The following is a 20,774-nucleotide window of genomic DNA, read 5'->3' on the forward strand; positions in this document are numbered from 1 at the left end:
TTTATCTACAGGACTAGGAAAGTTGAATTTTAGATAATCAACAATGTGTAATCAAAATCGAATACATGTACAGATACATGCTTTACATCCAGTACATGCGCGAGTCCAAACAAAACAAATATGAGATAAAATACACTCCACAAAAATGAAACAAGAGCTGGGGACCTACTCATAAACTAACATGTACGATTCCTTCGTACAACTTTCTCAGAAATACCACTACAAGCTCAATATCAGCAATACTCTAAGAAACTACTTGCAGCAGGATCGTATCTTAGTTCAAGTCAGCATCAACTTGGCATTCCTTTGTTAGGAAAAAGGTATTCATGTTTGATGCACCTACCTTGTTCCAGTTACTTGATTTCCGGTTCATCGCCATGGTATTGCAAGTGTTACCTTCGCTTGTACCTGCACATTCAAATTATGTAAGAAAATCCGATACAGAAATATGAAAAATATAAAAACTGGAGTCTACATCACCGTTGCCTTCAGACGTATATTAACATTTTTCAAATAGACAAATAACCTACGTTTCCTTAGCTAATGTGGTACTAATTTATCTTCTAATAAACAATAAAACGCTAGTTATAATCGTGAAGATTGAGCTTAAAAGGGGGAAAAAATTTTAAATGAGTTATATACCGTGACTTGCTCTTGAATGAGGACTTCTTCTTTCCACCCGCATGAAGTGGTTTCCTTTGTTTTTTCTCACTCATATCATTTTGAAAAAGATCCTGCATTTCTTCTGTTCTTGATTCAGATACTCTGCTTTTCGGTTTCGGTTTGTTTCCTGCCTTTCTAACAATCTTGCCAGCATCAACTGCCTTGTTCACAGCCTTGACTGCCTTCGCACGACGATACGCAACATCCACTAGGGAAATTCCAGATTTCTCTTTCTTTGTTTTCTCTTTGCCCTGAAATGGTTCGAGGGGATAAATAGGTAACACTACAACAGAACCAATATTTATATGTAACAACAGCCAAAGCACATATACAAATAGCCTAGTTCATGAAAATGCAACGCGTAGATTGTTAAATTTTGCAATAGCCCTCATTCTGGAACTTTTTTTCTCTCAGGCCAATAGCTCCAATTTTCTCATAAGTACTTTCAAAGGAAGGAAGTTTTCGTAGAGAAAATGTCAAAGATGAACACAGGACCTGACAGTCTTTCCCATTCGAGATAACAGGAAATATGCAACAAGGTTGAAAATAAGTGAAGAAGAAACGATGCTTACTTCATCTAAGTCATCTTCATCTTCTAATTGTTCCCGGGAAGCCTCCAACCTCCTCCTTTTCTTCCTTGGCATATTTTTCTATAACAATCAGCTCAACAGTGAGAATGATGAATGAGAAGTCAATCGGAATTGTATGCTCAATTTTACAAAAAGCACTCAGGATGACTAGCACCTCTCGTTCTCGCTTCCTCTTTTCCTTCATCTTCAGGTCTTCCGCTTGATTAGCACTCATTACCTTGCTCTCAGAACCATTTTCTTTGGCTGCTGCTGATTCCTGGAATAGCTTTTGCATGTCAGCTAATATTTTAATCAACCAGAAGTGTAACAGCATAAGTTATATGTATTCAAAAAATTATGTCCATGGGCATTTATATATACGTGTCTACATATATATTAGTTTCTTTTTCTGTTTCTTTCTAGACACCATACTTACTAACAACAGATACGTGTGTATTACCTGCAGAATAAACCCTGAACAACAAAGAATAATTCCCAGCATGGTTAAGATTTTGTGAGCCTACTTCAGTTAAGCTTGAATTTTACAAGGATTTCAATAACAAGGTCAGAATTTAGGAAGTTCTGAGAATTGTATTATACTGCAAATTGTGAAAGGTATGATCATTGATCCATCAAAAATCCAAATTTACAAACTAGGTTAATAAATAACTATAACAAATCAGGATATTCTTTCTTATCGAAGGACAAAAAATCAGGATTTTCTTTGAATATAATATGGAGGAAGGAGTGCATGGACTATTTTCCACCATACTGTCCTCAAAATTTCTTGCTACGTCCTTTTTAATACTCCTGGTCAATTACGACCAAGCTTGTTATTCCTTATTTTTACTACTGATACATTGGCCAATCAAGAATTTAATTATTTTTAAATTCAAGAGCCCTACCAATGTATATCATGAAACAATGTAATTAGTTGTGCTACGACAAAACCAACAATAGATTCAAAGACTAACAAAACGAACAAGCATCATAAGTAAATGACAGAACAGGCATGCCATCATATAATCGCCCTGCAGCCAAGATGTAAATCACCTTTGCTGCCTTTTGATCAAGCTTTTTCTCCTTTTCTGTGACAAACCATGTTCGTTTAGGGCGTGAATAAATCTCATTCCTGTGGGCAATCATATTCTCTGCCTGCAAAGTCAAAACACCATGTCATACTAAGCCATACAGCATTTTATTGTTTTTGGAAGTACGCCTTGCAGCATTTATTTAATGAATTTTCTTCTTTTAGAGGGAGGGTCTTCAGACTTCTACAATTAGAGGCAATTATTCATCGTAGGGTTCCGCAAACTCTACTATGATAAATTACCTTATTAGCTTCCATTTCAGCTTTTCTTAGTGCCATCTCTTCCCTGCAGTAACCAAAATTTTAATAAGTTAATAAATAAAATTTTAGTTATCAAATTCAGTACAAGGTTAAGGTGACAAAATAACACCTTTCTTCTTGCATAATTGCAGCTACTTGATCCTCCAGCTGTTCAATCACTTGGGCCCACTTAACTATTGATTGCTCCGCTACAATTCGACTCTTTAGCCTTGAACCAGCTCGTTTAACCTGTAACACATTTCATTAGGTCTATGCACACCTTCTTTTCTTTTTCTTTTTCTTTTTTTCTTTTTTTTTTTTTTTTTTTTTTTTTGTGTGTGTGTGTGTGTGTGTGTGTTTGTTTTGGGGTTTGGTTAAGTCTTAATGCACATCTAGAAAAAATTTTAGTTTGTGGGTCTAGTTGGTTCTTGTATGTTACATAGACAGAAAAATGATTATTTTAATTTTATACCCAAATGATAACAATACAATTGCAATTAAGTGAATGGTCAGTAAGCACTTATTCTTAAAAGAAAATTAAACTGTCACTGTGTTGCTTTAGTCAGAGACCCAAAAAAAAAAAAAAAAAAAAAAAAGGATAATAGAACAACACAACCGAATACATTTAACCAATCAATAGTTCTGAAAATACAATTTCTTTTTGATAGGTAAAATGGTGCTCAAACTACAATTTTCATCTAACTGATCTAAAGTACATTTCCATAGAAAAAATGTACAGATGGTTATGCAGGTACTGCGTAGTCGGCGATACGACTATTTTAAATTTAAACTGTAAATAACTAACATGTATGAGCTTATGTAAAAGACGAACATGGACTTTTTTTTTTGACAATGATAACATACGAACATGGACTTATCTCCCAAAAAACAAAAGAAAAGAAGAGTGAATGGTCAAGATGTTGCTTTAGACGAGAACTAAAAAGATATGAGATACTTGAAACACCAGGCATCTAATTGGTCAATGATTTTAAACATACAATATCCCACCAGTCGAAATGAAATGACTCGTGGACTAGGAGATCTCAAGTGACTGAACAGCTAAAAGATGTTTGAACAGAGAGGACATAGATACTCACAATGGCTTTTAGAAGAGACCTATCATTATCTGTGACAAATGTAACGGCATACCCTTCTCTACCAGCTCTAGCTGTCCGGCCCACTCGATGAACGTAACTGCACAGAAAAAGGAAATCAGGACTGCATAAAGTACATAAAGAGTTAACTCGCACAAACTACCAGAACTAGAAGACAGAAAAGAAAAAGAGCACTACAAGCCTGACTTGTAAGAGAAGTTGCAACTTACCTAGTAAGATCACGCGGGCACGCGAAATTTATAACGGTTTGAACACCAATAATGTCAAGTCCCTGAAAAAGGAATTAAAAAAATTAGTCAACTGTAAAATAAGAGAAGATAATTCTAGTTCTGCTATGACAAAACAGCAAAAATACAGATGTCAGGAGGACACAAAAGGGGAATACAACATATTTCATACAACTTCATGCTTAGAATAATCATACAAAATCAATTAGATAGAATCATCTTACACGAGCTGCAACATCGGTTGCAATCAAAAAATCCACTTCCTGTCTTCTGAAAAGTTCCAAAGCCTATAGATATAAAAATCAGTACGAAATTTTTCCACAAAATTAAACTATGATTCCAGAAAACACATTTGATGGAACATACATCTAGACGCTGGGCTTGCGTAAGATTTCCATGTAGTTCAGCTGCTTTGAACCCAAGTAAACCAAATATAATTTTCAACCGATGTGCTGCATGTTTTGTACCACTGTCAAGATAACCACAGAATTTAGCCTTCTGGACCAAAAGATAAGGCAAGTGTAGGTCCAAAAGATAGATCAAAGGAGACAAATTTAAATTTTGCAAGAATTCAAAACGAATGTTGCAGTCTCCTACATCCATCAAGAGTCATGCCCCGAAAGATAATGTATGTTATAGGGCATGAAATGGAAGACCCGGCAAAGTATACCATATCACAATAGAAAATGCAACTTTAGATACAGTTAGCTGCAAACCTGAAAACAATCACTTTGGAAGTGAAGGTCTTGGTGCACAATGCAAGAAGAACCGCTTCGTGATTTCCTTCACGCATGCGCCGTATTCTAACTACCCTGCAAACAAGGTTTCATCAGCTTCCACATTTGAGAGATTTATATCTGAGATTCCATCTCAGGAAAAAAAAAATTAAATGCAAGGTAGATATTGCCGATGCCTTACTCTTCAGTCAATTTTGCAGGCCGTTTCGCAGATGGATCAGCTGATAGGCGCAAAGGTTTATTCAGAGAGAGCTTGATGAGCTGATCAACTTCCTCAGTCATTGTCGCAGAAAACAACATGGTCTGTCTCCGCTTCGGACACAATCTAACCTGTGTATAGGCCAGGTCATATTATTTCAGGAGCTGAAGTAATATATGTTTATAGGACAAATCCCCCACCAGAACAAAAACATTTATTCGCAGAAGAAGAAAGTGTACACCTTACTTATTGATCTTTTATCTGATTCATTGACTAATTTACTTCAGCATGATGAGAAATAGAAGTGGAAGGAACTTCTAGACATCCTTTTCTATCTAGATTAAACAGTTAATGAGGCAATATTCTATAGTTTGAAGGTTTTCATAGTAAATGAAATTACCAAAAGTTTTCCTTGACCGAATTGAAAGTAGAAGCTTATTGACATAAGTACAATTACGTTTTGTAATAAGATAGTTAAGATTTCGTGTGCACACAACAAATATGGCACACAGCTACCTTGGTTCTATAGAAAAGGAAACCACGATGTTGAAGACATACCAGCTCACGAATTTCAGCACTGAAACCCAGCTCCAGTAGACGATCTGCCTCATCAAGAATCAATACTGCAAGATCATCCAAATCAACTGACATGGAGTTCCGTAGATGATCTATCATACGTCCTGGAGTGGCCACGACAATATCAGGCATTGATCTCAAGGCTGCCTCTTGCACCTGAAATAGAGCATGACATTCCCATAATTGTTGGATGTAGTAGCTGAGATAAAAACTCAACCTTCAAGCTTCCCCTAGGAAGGATCAGGAAAGCTCTAAGCATACCTTGGTTGACAGACCACCAACAACCAGACAACATCGGATATCTGGCATAAATTGGGCAAGTTTACCTATCATACTATGAACCCTGGATAGCAGAATTAAGACATAGCCCAGTCAATCACTATTAGAGTACTTGAAGAATCAATCGACATACAATACAAAAAAATAGTAGCTTGTACATAAATTAGAGGCAAACATAGTATAAGGGGCAAACAATTATTGGAGAATCTTGTTGATTTTGTGCTATTTGCAATTTGGAACCAAATAGGTTCTAATTGAATCAGTGTAGGCATCTGATGCAAAATCTTGATAGTGTCAGTTGCACAAAAAGAGGACCTGTTTTGGCAAACCGGTAGTGGAAGCACCATAAAATATAATGAACGAGAACAGAAGAAAAAAAGAAAAAGCAGCATTCACGATTCACACGCACATTTTTTTAAAAGAGATAAGGAAACGTACTGAACAGCCAACTCTCTAGTTGGTGTAAGAATAAGAACCCTAATTGCAGGCCTATTTTTTGGACGGTACAACAGTCTCTCCAGTGTAGGTAAGGCAAAGGCAGCAGTCTGAAGAGGCAAAGGAAAGAGAGAAGGAGCAAAAAATCAAAACATAACCAACTAAGACAACTAGCTAAGTATGAGTACATTGGATCTAACATCACAAAATTGTACCTTTCCAGATCCTGTTATAGCACTACCGCATATATCTCGGCCGGTTAAGGCCAGTGGAATGCAAGCAGCCTACATTGAGGTAATGCACATTAACACCATAGTTAATATATTACATTTAAGGTGTTATAGAAAGTTGGCAAAGAGAGACACCTGAATTGGTGTGGGCTTACTGTAACCCAATGCTTCACAAGCCCGAAGCAACGGCCTTGAGATATGGAGCTCCAGAAACGAATTGGCATGAAATGAAACTCCTTCTGATGAGGCAAAAAATGGCTTTTTTTCAGCAACATTCGTATCCACATCATCATCACCATCACCATCATCCGGTCTGTACTCTTCCTGAAATTATCAAATATAATCAACCAAATTAAACAACCCGTTTCATCCCAATAATTACCCGTTCGACCATAAAAATAATTCACATTTTTTCTGGGATAATTTTTCACTTTCTATGAAAATCAGTGTTTGGCCATGAAAATTCCAAATCCAGCTTGAAGTTGTATTATAAGCTGTTTTACAACTCACTTTTCACTTTTGAAGCTGTATTTAAGTACAATCAAGCATGAACATATTCCAATTATTCTTTGCAAAAACTATAACCAAACACAACTCCGTCTTCAGCTCCAACTCCATAAATTCCAAACAAAGTGAAAAGTATTTGGAATCTATGACCAAACACCTACTAAATAATTTAACTTTAAGAACAAACTAAAGTTCCCTAACACTAACATTCGCTAACCAGGCTATAAGGACTATAATCGTACAAATTAACCAACTAAGCTTCAATCCCAACTATGTAGGTCCCCTACACCCATTCTGATCTATCACATTTCATTCCAATAATAAAGAATTTAACTTTTACAAATAATTAAACTTCTCCAACACTGAAATTCCACTAACCAAATTAAATTTTAGTCCCCACTAGTAAATATTTCCTATTAACTCTGTTCCTAGCTAAACGTATCAAAAATTAACTCGGAACACTTCGAATAACAAAAACAAAAACAAAAACAAAAAAAATCAATCAACAAATATCTAAAATTTTATAACTTTAGTTTGTCATAAATTTAACTTTTATAACAAACTAAAGTTCTCTAAAACTGACATTCACTAACCAAACTAAATTTTAGTCCCAACTAGTCGATATTTTCTATTCGCTCTATTCCTGGCTAAACGTATCAAAAATTTCCCCAAACACTTCAAAAAGACAAAACAAAAAACATCTATCAACAGACAGATACTAAAACGCAAACAGTTTTACTTGGCGATGTGGTTCTTCATCATCGGAAAAAGAATCTTTCTCTATTGGTTTAGCTATATGGGTGGACAGTTGTTGACGAGCTACTAACATTCACTAACCAGACTAAATTTTAATCCCAAACTAGTTGATATTTCCTAGACATTCTGTCCTAGCTAGAGCAAAACATGTACTCCCTCAGTTTCAATTTGTTCGTGCTACTTTCCTTTTTTCGCAACTCTTAATTCCAACTTTACACATGGACATGTTTAAGACCACAGGATCAAAGGGTATTTTAGTTTAAGACAACAAGATTCAAAAGTTTCTTTACTTTCTTAAACTATGTGCGAAGTCAAAACTAGACAAACAAATTAAAACGGAAAGAGTATCAACAAATAGAGAAAACGTAAGCAGTTTTACTTGGCGGTGTGGTTCTTCATCATCTGAATCAGAATCTTCCTCGATAGGTTTAGCTATAGGTGCTGAGAGTTGTTGACGAGCTTTTGATATCTTAAAATCAACTGAAGTAGTGCTACGTCGGCTATGTTCATCAGCAACTGATTCAGAATAAGCAGAAAAATCCCATGGAGATTGCGACTTTTTATTAGTTTTAGGTTTAGGGTCTGCATCTTCATTATCTTCTTCAGATAGTTGTTGTCCTTCTTCTTCATCTTCATTGTCGTTTTCATCGTATTCAACTTCTTCATCGCTAGGTTGTTCGAAACAAAAATCTGTAGCCATTGGAATAATGGACAAAGATGACTGCTGTGATTTTTGTGTGTGAGGGTTTTAAGAACTTGTTTGAGTTGCAGGGTTTTAGAATTTAGTTCTAACCTAGACGTTGATATATTTTAGGAAAATGGCCAAATATACCCCTGAATTATTTAAAATGAGTCAGTTTTACTCTCCATTATGTTTTTGGTTTAAAAATGCCCTCACCACTAAGTTTTTTACTTAAAAATGCCCTGCAACTAACAAAACAGCTCAAAAAATATCCTTTTTACTAACTGTTAAAACGGAAAAATTGATCAGTTTTGTCCTTGAACTATTTGACATAAGACAATTTTGCCCCTTTTTTTTTTTTTTTTTTTGATACGGATTGGGGGAGGGGGCTTGAATGTGTGAGACATATAATAACGTCTTTTTAATCTGTCCGAAAAGAGTGTCACATCTCTATAATTAAATAACTTTAATTTTGAAATTCCATTTTTAGCCTTAATTGAAATAATTTATTAGTACAAGGTTTAGGGTCGACACCTTCATTATCTTCTTCCTCTACTTGTTCTTCTTCTTCAAATTCATCTCTGGCTTGTTCGAAACAAAAATATGTAGCCATTGGAACGCAAGGTAGTACAAGGATGACTATAGAGTTTTAAGAATTTGTTTGACTTAAAGGATTTAGAATTTAGTCGCAACCTAGACATTGATATATTTTATTTCTTTACCCCTTCCCCTACCCACTATATAATTAAAAAAAAAGATATATTTTATTTTATTTTTTATTTTAATTGTATTAGTTTTGTTAACCTCCCAACTCTTCCCCTATATTTTGTTATATCATGGAAGAGCCCCTTTAACTTTTGGATACTACCCTTCACCCCCTCTCTTTCCTAAGCAAGATAATTATGTTATGAAAAGAAACTTTAAGAGGTGTCAAATGGGCGGTTTGGACTAAATTTAAGCGGTTAAAATTACCAGTTAATAAAACGGTTATCGAATTAATCTAAATTCTGTGTTGAAATAGGTTGTCAAAACAGCTAAAAAAGCAGGTCATAACTCAACCTACCTAATTCTTACCAAGTTTTAATTTCTTCGTTTGTTCTTTTATACAGTAACTTTTTAGTCCCTAATAAACTATTTTCTTTATTTATTATGACTATACATAATACAGTCAAACCTCTCTATAACAGCATCATTGAGTCCGAAATTTTTTAGCTGTTATAGAGAATGACTGTTATACACCTATAACAATATTGATACTTAAATAATATTTCGGTGTTATAGGCAACAAATTAAGATGCATAAAATCTAATTTTTCATTATTAATCGTCAAGTTCTAAGCTTACTCACACTTTGTATAAAGAAGGAAAATCTTTTAATGATGAAAGTATATATATTCATATGACATTCTTTGTCATAAATAGAATATTAAAGGATCAAATATTTGGTCAAAATCCCTACACTTATATATTATTGGTAATCATAGACATTTTATTTTTATAAAGATGATTATTATATTATCAAAAAAAGAAGATTGATGTTATATGAGAGTAATTTTACAAAGAGTGTACTGTTATAAAGTTGGTTGTTGCTATTATAGGTAAAATGTTGTTATACATAAGTAAAATATAACATGAAAAATCGGTTCCGTAAAAACTTGGTTATTATAGAGAGATGTTATTATACTATGATGCTAATATGTATAGGTGGATCAGATAAAGAAATAAAAATAAGTTTTTTTGAGAATATTTTTCAAAAAGATTTTATGAGTTAATTTAGGCTAAATATCACCTAACTTTTATGGGCTAAAATGGGGCTGCAGGCGAAATGAATCGATTTCGTCAATGATCACTAAACTGGAGGCGGGTCATTTTCCCATGAACTGATTTTGCCACCCCTAATTTCTTTGAGTGCATCTTTTCCATATTAGCAAATGTAATACATGGTCATGCCATTCGTTTACCAGAAAATGAGCGTATTGATTTGCCTTCCTCCAGATATATTTATTTAATCTTTTCAATATATCAAAAAAACTGTAATTAAGACCTTCTATTTTCAAATAGCATTTATATGATATTTTCTTTTGTTAAAACTTCACTTATTATAGAGAAAATCGCACAAACATCTGTTTGAAATAACTTAAATATGCGTACAACATTTTTCTGTTCTCAACTAGTCTATATAAGAGTTTTCACTTAAAAAAAGTTAGCTTCTTTATAATCATATGTTATTCAATATTTACTGGCCCAACTTATAATGTAAATACATGACGTGTAGAACCCATTAAAGGAATATCGTTTTCTGCTAGTAGTAGATTAAAACCCATATGGGTAGCCTTAACCGAATGTGTCTAATCCAATCGTTGTTCCATCTCTACAGGGAAAGAGGCCAGCCATCTCTCTTTTATACGCACCCCAAAACTTCAACCTTGCGTATAAACATACATGTATACGGGCAAAATCGAGGGCAAGGTTACCTTCGATTTCCCGTCAAGAAACTTAAGACTATGTTGGTCATTATTGGCTCGGATAAGTCCCAATCGGGGTCAAGATCAAGCGATGGATTGCAACAAGATCGAGCACATACGGGTCACTGAGCTCGGTTGGAACTGGATACCGAGATAGGACGAGAAGGCGGTTAACAGTGATAAACGAGAGTCCGAAATATCCGCTATCAGCCGGATATGGCGGCACCGATTTCGCTCATCAGTAACTGAAGATTTTATACCTTATTTAGACTTATACTAGGGCTAGGACTCCTCTACTATATAAAAAGGAGAACCCCTTTTACTTTAGGCTGGTTCTTTTTACACGCACAAACATACTAAGCAATACAATTTGATTCTAAGTGTTTATCACTCTCTCTAAGTGTTATACAATTGTTGTTCATTCATTGACCACTGTAACACGAGCCCGGTTCCGAGGACCCGAGTCGACCGATCGGTCGCTTCTAAGGATTAATCGTTGTTTTATCGTGGTTTGATTGTTCTTACTCGCTTTTACACCATTATGTGTTGCTCTATAATCATTCGTGTTAAATTAAACCGCATATCATTTGAACCGCGTACAAATTTAATTGTTATCCAATTTTTAGGGTAAACAATACAAACTCTTTTTTCAATAACTCAAATATGCAACTTTTGCACAACCTCTTCGATTATAAAATGATTTTGCATGATGTTTGTTATCCTTTTCGCAAGATTGAGTAAGGTTTACGTACACTCTATCCTCCATAAACATTACTTTGTGAAATTTCACTCGGTATGTTCTTGTTGTTGCATCATGCATGTTATCCTTATCAAAACATCAATCTTGCACACAAACGATACTATGTAAAATTGCTCAAACTTGAAACTCCTCACTATCTTGAAGATCAAATTTGTTAGATACAAATTTCACTTAACTCTTAGGAAATGTTATGATGCTATAACCATAAAGGGGAGTCGTTTTTCCTTATATCTCGGTCTGTATATTTAAAAGGAAAAAAGAGATTATCATGTAACTACAAAAGATTTTAACAAGTAATTATATTCCTTGTCTCACTTTTTTTTTTTTTTTTTTGAATGAAATAGCCAACAACGAAAATAGTGAGCACATTTGTCATTCAATTCGATAAGACTACAGGTTTGAATATTCTAAAATGATTAAGCTAGGAACATTTGTCATTCAATTCGATAAGACCACAGGTTTGAATATACTAAAAATGTTTAAGTTAGGAATATTTTTTAGGGTCAACATGAAAGCGAAAAATAATTAACGTATGATTCGGGGGAGAAAAACCAGGTCGTCCTTCGAGTCTTCCTTTAAACCTTTGGAATTTTCCAGAAACTAAATATTTTTTCATCCACGTCCTGTGAAGCAAGAGAAACCAATAAAATTCCGCCACGTAATTAAAAACTCACCACGCTGGCAACATCTGACCAATCAGAGAGTACGATCTTGTAGTGATGCTTGCCACGTCATCCTGGACCCCACCTGAAGAAGCTCACTATATATATACTCTCCGGATATAATGCAAAATTCCAGATCGACTCTCTACATCTAATAACGCCGTTTGTAAATCTGAGTTCAAATTCCGGTGAACGGAGACAATGAGGAAGTGGACGATTCCGTTCGTCTTGTTTTTATTATGCCTGATTTTTCTTGTTCCAGATCAAGGTGAGTTAGGCGTTTAGTACTTTAGCCATTATTTGGAGGATTTAGTACTTTAGCCATTATATGGAGGATTTACTACTTTAGCCATTATTCCGACCTTAATTGAAGTGAACGCTTTAGCTTTGTTAAAATTGTGAAGCTTTTACGGTGTGAGTAGTGACATTAGATTGAGATCTTATGGAACTTTACTGCAATGACTGGATTTTGTTGTGAAAATGCTTATTGAGACCTTTCTTCGTAGTCGAACGGTTTAGATTTATTTCAATTGTTAGGCTTTTATGGTGTGACTAGCCACGTTACATCGAGATCTTAAGGAACTTTACTGCACTTTGTTGTGATAATGCTTATATTCTGATAAGCCTTGAAAGTCATGTGATTTTTTTTTTCAGTCGATGTTGTGAACTTTTATGTGTTGAGTAGTCACATTGCGTTGAGATCTTAATGAAATTTAAAGATGCGTAGATGAATGCTGGTAGGTCCAGCATTATGCAGTTGATTTTTTCTAGTGTTTCTCAGTTTTAGTAGTTTTGGTTTAAGATTTTGCGAGGCTTTAATTGCTCTGTGCTACATAATATTTGAGTAGTAGCATATTTGCTTTATCAATAAAATTACGTGTTAGAAAAATAGGAAAACATAATTGATTAAGAAATGGATTTAGGGGTGAAAAGTCGACTTTGCTTAAAGAGATATTGCCAGTATATATATTGGGGAAAATATAAGCAATTCCTTTTGGATACAACAAAGCCCATGTTCATACCTTTACATTTTTCTTTCGCTACTTCGCGAGATTCATTATATTTATAGAACTTGAGAGATGAGAATAGTCACCCTCTTTCACGAACAGATGTGTCTCTTCAATTTAAGACCTCTATATATTACAAACTATCTAATATTGCGTGATTTGCTTACATGGAAGTGTGTGTTACTACTTGATAGGTCGAAAGATACACGCAAATGCAGAAGCTGATTCTGATGCACCAGTAGACCCACCAAAGGTTGAGGAAAAGATTGGTGCTGTTCCAAATGGTTTATCCACCGATTCGGATGTCGTTAAAAGGTTTGTGAACTGCTTTTGATTCATTTCATCTGCTTACTCTGATTTCATATGTTCGTTCATTATTAAGTATTGTATCGTCATGTGATTTAGGGAAGCTGAGTCTATGTCAAGGAAAACTCTCCGAGCTAGTGCGGAGAAGTTTGAGTTCCAGGCTGAGGTCTCTCGGCTTATGGACATCCTTATCAACTCCCTTTACAGTAACAAGGACATCTTCTTGAGGGAGCTGATTTCCAATGCTTCTGATGTAAGCGTGCATTCAGTTTTTGGAGTCTGTTCCACATGATCTGTAAAAGGTTTGTTTTGAAATTATTTGCTGTTTGATTCAGGCACTGGATAAGATCAGGTTCCTTGCACTTACTGACAAGGAGGTTCTTGGTGAAGGTGATAATACTAATCTTGAGATTCAGGTTAGTGATTCGTATCATATTGAATTGCTCATCTCTGTTGGTTAAACTTTGAGAATTTTTTTTGGAGCTCCATTAATTGTGGTTATTTCATGGATTGCAGATTACACTGGATAAAGAAAAGAAAATTCTTTCCATTCGTGACAGAGGTGTTGGAATGACTAAGGAGGATCTAAGAAAGAATTTGGGAACCATAGCTAAATCTGGAACTTCAGGTACTTTCTTATTCTTGACCTAGTTGCCTTGAGATTGTGGACTTCTATTTACAGTTATTATTGCTATACAGCGTTTGTCGAGAAGATGCAGACAAGTGGTGACCTTAACCTGATTGGGCAATTTGGTGTTGGGTTTTACTCTGTGTATCTTGTGGCTGACTATGTTGAAGTCATTAGCAAGCACAACGACGATAAACAGTATGTTTGGAGCAAATGCATATTTTTTTTCTGTATGATTGAAAGTTACTGGTGATGTAATGCTTGCTTGTAATATCTGTGTACAGATATGTTTGGGAATCAAAGGCTGATGGGGCATTTGCCATTTCTGAGGATACATGGAATGAACCTCTTGGTCGTGGAACTGAAATTAGACTGCATCTAAGAGATGAAGCAGGGGAATATTTAGATGAGTTCAAACTAAAGGTGAGTAGACAGATGTACAATGAAGGAAAATTTCTCCATATACATTTATTATTAACTAATTGGTGCATGTCACAGTTTCATCTTTTATGAGTCATCAATAACTCCCTTATTATCTGTTCTGGTGGCTATTGTATATGGAATAGTAGCTCATGAATTTCTATACTGCTGTAATAGTTGGATATAAATAAACTTGACCTTGATGTGAGTTAAAATATATCTTTTTTCTTTGTCCTCTACTATCTGCACACATTTTTTTAGAATTTCTTCTGAACAACTCAACAACTGTATCCGCAATTCCTTAAACTCATCATTTTTGTCAACTTTAGCAAAAGCGCACAGTCTAACAATATAGTTAGGGGTCGATCATGCTCCTTAAGTCTTGGGTCATGATAAGTGAACGGAAACGCTTATGGCTGATGGTAAATTTTCATTTCTTGAATTGAATGGAAGTACCCTGATTCATTGGGATGTTTCTGTTTTTTGCATATTCTATTTGTGCTGTTGTAGCTTGGACTGGACTGTTAGCCCCGTCTAGACGGGGAAAAAAGAACCCTGATTTCTGTTACCATTACTCTATTGGATCCATAAATAAATGAGCAGGAACTTTATCTTTCTTACTGTGAAAGTTGGTCTATGTGGTTGCTGTTCTAGCTTCCAGCTTTTCATATTTATGAAATACTATATTATGTTTGGAGGTTACTCTTGTTTTGGTTCTTGAAGTGGCTTAATCTATGGCGCCATGATTTCAGGAATTGGTGAAGAAATATTCTGAATTCATCAACTTCCCTATAAAACTATGGGCAAGCAAAGAGGTTGAGAAGGAAGTTCCTGCTGATGAGGACGAATCAGTTGATGAAGAGGAAACATGTATGCATGATTCTCCTATCTTGACTTGCCAAGTGTTGTCTTGTGTTATTTATAAAGAAGTATTGTTTCAGTGTTAATCGCAGTCTGAATGTAGCATATTTGTTGAATGAAAATTTTTGCCGTTCCATCCTTCTTTTGCTCCTGTATGGAGAAGAGTCAGGTGAGGACTGGGGAAAGCTGACAAAATAAACATATTAAGAGTAGGAAATGAAGAAAAAGTCTGCTCCCTCATTTCCTATCGTTTTTACTTTTTCTTCTTTCTCAGTGGTCTTATTATCTGTCAATATTGTGAACAGCTGAAAGCTCTTCTTCAGAGGAAGAGGGAGAAGAAGAAGATGCAGAGAAGGCTGAAGATGAGAAAAAGCCTAAAACTAAGACAGTGAAGGAAACCACATATGAGTGGGAGCTTTTAAATGATGTTAAAGCTATATGGCTTAGGAACCCAAAAGAAGTGACAGATGAAGAGTATACAAAGTTCTATCACTCTCTGGCAAAGGTAAACATTCATGTATTTCCTTCTAATAATGCAAGTGTGGTGCATTATTAAACTTTCTAGACCATTGTTTTCCATTTGATGAAAATCTATATGTTATTTTACCAGGACTTCAGTGACGACAAACCCATGGCTTGGAGTCACTTCACTGCTGAAGGTGATGTAGAGTTCAAGGCTGTTCTATTTATCCCTCCTAAGGCCCCTCATGATTTATATGAGAGCTACTACAACACAAAACAATCCAACTTGAAGTTATATGTCAGACGAGTCTTCATCTCAGATGAATTTAATGAATTGTTGCCCAAGTACTTGAATTTCCTAATGGTAATTTTTGTTCATCTAATACTTCACCGACGTTATATTAAAAACTTCTTCTTGGTCTTCTAATACATAACTGATTCTATTAAAATTTATGTCTGAGTGTTAACACTGATTGTGGTGACATTTATGCCAGGGTCTTGTTGATTCTGACACCTTACCCCTCAATGTCTCAAGAGAAATGCTTCAGCAGCACAGCAGTTTGAAGACAATTAAGAAAAAACTCATCCGTAAGGCCCTTGACATGATTCGCAAACTTGCTGAAGAGGATCCAGATGAATCTAATGACAAGGAGAAGAGAGGTAATTTATATTCCTAAATTTACAGTTGTCTAATTAGCTAAAAGTATCTAATTCTCATTCTTGGGTATGCCATGACAGATGTTGAAGAGTCCAGTGATGACAATGAGAAGAAAGGTCAATATGCCAAATTTTGGAACGAATTTGGAAAGTCGATCAAGCTTGGTATTATAGAGGACGCAACTAACAGAAACCGCTTGGCTAAACTTCTCCGATTTGAGACGTATGTCCTCTTTTTTACTCCTAGTCTTATACTTGATTGGTTTGTTTTCAGTTATTGATTTGTTGGATTAATGTGCATATTTACAGCACCAAATCAGATGGTAAATTAACTTCACTAGACCAATACATCTCAAGAATGAAATCAAGTCAAAAGGATATCTTCTACATCACTGGAGCCAGCAAAGAGCAGTTGGAGAAATCTCCCTTCCTTGAGAGGCTTAATAAGAAAGACTATGAGGTATGACTTCAATTTCAATATAAACGATCAAAAATGAATTCAGTTTCAGTATAGTTGAAGAAACAACCTTGTTTTTGTGCCAATGCTGCATAACAAAATTACAATCCATAAATGTTTCTCTTCATCATTGAATTCTCATTTATATACATTCATGAAGTCTAGCCATAAAATCTCGTTCTCTAAGTTGTCTTCTATCATGTTCTAGGTCATATTTTTCACGGATCCTGTAGATGAATACCTCATGCAATATCTTATGGACTACGAGGACAAAAAGTTCCAGAATGTGTCTAAAGAGGGATTAAAGCTTAAGGATTCGAAGACCAAAGAGCTCAAGGAGTCATTCAAGCCGCTCACTAAATGGTGGAAGAGTGCGCTCGCTAGTGACAATGTTGAAGATGTCAAAATTAGCAACCGTTTGGCTGACACCCCTTGTGTAGTGGTGACATCAAAATACGGTTGGAGTGCATATATGGAGAAAATTATGCATTCACAAACACTGTCAGATGCAAGCAAGCAGGCATACATGCGTGGTAAAAGGGTGCTGGAAATCAATCCTAGGCACCCAATTATCAAGGAGCTCCGGGAGAGAGTAGTAAATGACCCAGAGGTACGTTGCGCTCTATCTTGGTGAATTTTTTTTTTTTTTTGTAGGGTCAAGTTCTAACTTTCTTAAGAATTTCGTGGAGTTTATCTCTAACTGATTTATTTACTTGGTGTACAGGATGAGAATGTGAAGCTTACAGCAAAACTTATATACCAAACAGCTTTAATGGAGAGTGGCTTCGAACTCAGTGATCCTAAGGATTTTGCCTCCCATATCTACAGCTCAGTTAAGAGCAGTCTAAACATTAGCCCGGATGCTACAGTTGAGGAAGAAGCAGAAGAAGCTGAAGAACCTGAGATTGAAACCAAGGCAGAAGAGTCTGCATCCGAAGATTCTGAAGCCAAGGATGAGCTTTAGATGGTTCTAAGAAATGTTTCTTTTGATCGGAAGGAATACGTTATCTTGTAGAAATAGTTTAGTTCATAGTTTAAACTTAAGAATTTTGTCTGTCTTGCATTTCCAGTGGTTTAGTGTATGAGCTTGTCGTTAATTTGCTTCCATGTAACAAAACTGCGAGGTCTTATTTTTCCTTGTAAGAACTGGTAGTCTTCAAAGGAATCCAAGTTGCTCCTACCTTTTAATGTAATATGCTTTTTCTTTCTAAATTTACTATAAAATAAATAGTGGTTAACCCAGGATTTGATAGCGTCATATCAGAAATTATATTGCTATGATTGAAATGAATATGGATTCCCTGGAGCATTTTATATGCGATGGTCCTGTCATTCGACGAGGTTTCAGGTGTAACAAACACTTAAATTACTCAACGACAAGGAACTGATTTCTTTGATTGAAAGCTTAAACTATTACAACGGAAAGCCTAAAAGATTAATCCCAGGAGGTAGAAAGATGACGAGGTTTAACAATGAGGGTGACAAGGAGGAGATGAGATACTAGAACATAGCAGGGAGATGAGGGATAACAGACTCAACCAAAGCTTCACACAATACGCATAAGTCTATTACTTAAGGAATGAGGTTGCGCTATTTATCAACCTGGATCGCACACATAACCACTTAAGGGGTCGTTTGGTGTGAAGGATAAGCAAAAATAGTTTCGGGATAAAATTTTAGTGCCTCATTATCCCATGTTTGGTTGGAATAAAAATCCAGAATAACTATTCTCGGGATTAGTTATCCCGGGATTGTAGCATTATTTTATCCCACCTTGAGGGTGTAATAACTAATCCTGGGATAACTTATAAGTTGTTTCCCAACCAAACGAGTGAAGTTATTAGGCTGCTTTGCTATTATTGGTCTTGGCCCATTCATAACATCAGGTTTGGCCCATTGGTCCTGGGCATGAATAAAAGCCACAGTTTCAGTTAGGCCGAATTATGTGGTAGGAAAGAAATTGGGCCTTGGGAAATTCTCCACTGTTGTTGGGCTGATTGAAGATTATGTCCCACCTTTAAAAGTTCTGTAAATATAGCTCTTGTTTGCTCATATATTTCTCAATCTTAAAGACAAAATATTGACAGTGTCATTTACCATTTATAATAAGTTACAAAAATTTAGACTGCGGCCTAGTATTTTCTTATAAGATTTTCAGTTTGCTCAAAAGGATTACTAAACCTTGGTCTAAAAGGGTCGAGAAAAGAAAATCATTTACTAAACAACTGTTAAAAAAGGGGTGAATTGGCAAAAAATGGTGCTGTTGTCGGCAGTCTGAACCAATTACAGTCCCGAGCTTCTGATCCGCTCGGGGTATCATTCTTACTTTAAGAAAATTATCAAGTAGCTCACAAGTAATGGGGTTACTTTTTTCATAATGTAGCTCTTAATTAATTCGCAAATTGTTCCTCTTTTGCACAAGATAATAAAGCGAAAAGATAAAATTCAACACAAAACATGTTGAATTTTTTAACTTGTTCTATAACTTTGTTAAAGTGTAAGAAAGAGCCGGATGTGGTTAATCCACAAGTTGGTGTGAAAGAAGGCTGAAAGTAATTATTCATCGACAATGTGAGGAGAATTAGCCTGCTTTTCCCTTAGATAATATTGATAATTTAGCATATTTATTTTAAAGCTTATCAATAATTTTTTAGATGTCACAAAAGCTTATCAATAATTTTAGATGCTGAGAATTGAAGTAGTTTGATTGGTGATGCTATAAATTTAAGGGGAAAATGACATCGAAAGTGAAAAGTGTAATGCTGCTAGTGCATCTCTGATCAATGTTGAGCTGGACGCTTGGATCTTTTTTGTGGTTCCTTTTAATTCACTCCTATATTTTGTCAACCTGTTTATTCAATTATTTTTACTAGTGTGTGACCTTTTATTTGTTGGACTTCCTTTTCTATTAATTTAAGTGGAGTTGACAAGTTGACTTGAATACTTTGATTCTCGAAACTTTGTATCCTTTTTATCATCGTAGCGTTCTAATCAGTTTGCGCATATCTTAACTATTCTACATACTACTTGCTATCTCCCACCAACATTGATATCGAGTAACTTTAAAATGTTGTGTTTTTAGCAATGATCAAAGTAAGAAGCATCCAAAATCAAACTACCCCACAGATGAGCTCTGAAATTATGGGTATGACTTAGGAGTATGATTTAGTACATATTACCAAACTAGTAGCAGTTAGGAGGAACTTAGTCATTAGATAGCATCTTCCATGATTAACAAACATAATCGTAGCTAATCACATTTTAATATATATGTAGAAACTCGATCGATTCACTATGATTTTATAAAAAGACACAAAATCAAGCATCTACTTACTTTTTAATAGTTATTTTTCCGAATTTAAAAGGTATAGCTCTTGCCTCATTTTTCTAATGTCGGAGATTGTTCAAATTTAATACTGAGAAGGGCAAACAGAGGTAGAACCTAGATGTATCTTGCTAGACAAAGACAAGTTAGAACGAATAGATGAGATTGACGGAATAATCAGTAATCAAATGCGATCCAATACAGAGACAATAGCAGCATGTGAACGTCGTCTCTGAATTCAACATTTCTTTCTTCTTTTTTCTTTTCTTCTAATTTGTTTGTTTTGCATATTCTTGCTTGAAGTGAAATGTTTAGGAGAAACTTCAGGTACGTAGTGCTTTGTCTTTTAATATGCCCAACGTAACACAAATTTAAATTAGTAGAGCCAGTTGATTCTGAATACTTAATAGCTATACAAATAAAGAATTGAAAACATTGTTAATATCTCATACTTGTTTAA

At 35.2% G+C, this 20,774-nt stretch overlaps 2 protein-coding genes across 2 annotated transcripts; one reads left to right on the forward strand and one right to left on the reverse strand.

Moving 5' to 3' along the window:
- Positions 1-8,416, reverse strand: LOC132033112 (DEAD-box ATP-dependent RNA helicase 28). Its single transcript, XM_059422982.1, has 19 exons — positions 8,003-8,416; positions 6,496-6,684; positions 6,346-6,414; positions 6,134-6,240; positions 5,678-5,759; positions 5,399-5,572; positions 4,823-4,971; positions 4,621-4,716; positions 4,271-4,373; positions 4,129-4,191; positions 3,887-3,948; positions 3,660-3,756; positions 2,693-2,811; positions 2,566-2,608; positions 2,286-2,387; positions 1,408-1,509; positions 1,236-1,313; positions 643-914; positions 1-408 (listed from the first exon to the last, which is right to left on the reverse strand). Exons 1-19 carry the CDS (start codon positions 8,321-8,323, stop codon positions 393-395), a joined length of 2,244 nt encoding a protein of 747 aa, XP_059278965.1. The 5' UTR covers positions 8,324-8,416; the 3' UTR covers positions 1-392.
- A 3,905-nt stretch (positions 8,417-12,321) lies between these two features.
- On the forward strand, positions 12,322-18,182 carry LOC132033113 (endoplasmin homolog). The gene is made up of 15 exons (XM_059422983.1): positions 12,322-12,459; positions 13,393-13,513; positions 13,604-13,757; positions 13,840-13,920; positions 14,021-14,132; positions 14,204-14,330; positions 14,417-14,555; positions 15,305-15,422; positions 15,719-15,918; positions 16,024-16,239; positions 16,370-16,535; positions 16,614-16,755; positions 16,842-16,992; positions 17,198-17,599; positions 17,714-18,182. Exons 1-15 carry the CDS (start codon positions 12,393-12,395, stop codon positions 17,951-17,953), a joined length of 2,436 nt encoding a protein of 811 aa, XP_059278966.1. The 5' UTR covers positions 12,322-12,392; the 3' UTR covers positions 17,954-18,182.
- The last annotated feature ends 2,592 nt before the right edge of the window (positions 18,183-20,774 follow it).

The sequence above is a fragment of the Lycium ferocissimum genome, chromosome 10 (genome assembly GCF_029784015.1).
Source record: "Lycium ferocissimum isolate CSIRO_LF1 chromosome 10, AGI_CSIRO_Lferr_CH_V1, whole genome shotgun sequence".
Lineage (NCBI taxonomy): Eukaryota > Viridiplantae > Streptophyta > Magnoliopsida > Solanales > Solanaceae > Lycium > Lycium ferocissimum.

Bases quoted from the DNA above. Each gene is read 5' to 3' on its own strand.
- LOC132033112 (XM_059422982.1), bottom strand. From the start codon at position 8,323: ATGGCTACAGATTTTTGTTTCGAACAACCTAGCGATGAAGAAGTTGAA. The intron at 6,415-6,495 runs GTGTCTCTCTTT...ACCTCAATGTAG, and splicing joins GTAAGCCCACACCAATTCAG to GCTGCTTGCATTCCACTGGC. The intron at 2,388-2,565 runs GTAATTTATCAT...TTGACTTTGCAG, and splicing joins CTGAAATGGAAGCTAATAAG to GCAGAGAATATGATTGCCCA.
- LOC132033113 (XM_059422983.1), top strand. From the start codon at position 12,393: ATGAGGAAGTGGACGATTCCGTTCGTCTTGTTTTTATTATGCCTGATT. The intron at 12,460-13,392 runs GTGAGTTAGGCG...ACTACTTGATAG, and splicing joins TTTTCTTGTTCCAGATCAAG to GTCGAAAGATACACGCAAAT. The intron at 14,556-15,304 runs GTGAGTAGACAG...CCATGATTTCAG, and splicing joins TAGATGAGTTCAAACTAAAG to GAATTGGTGAAGAAATATTC.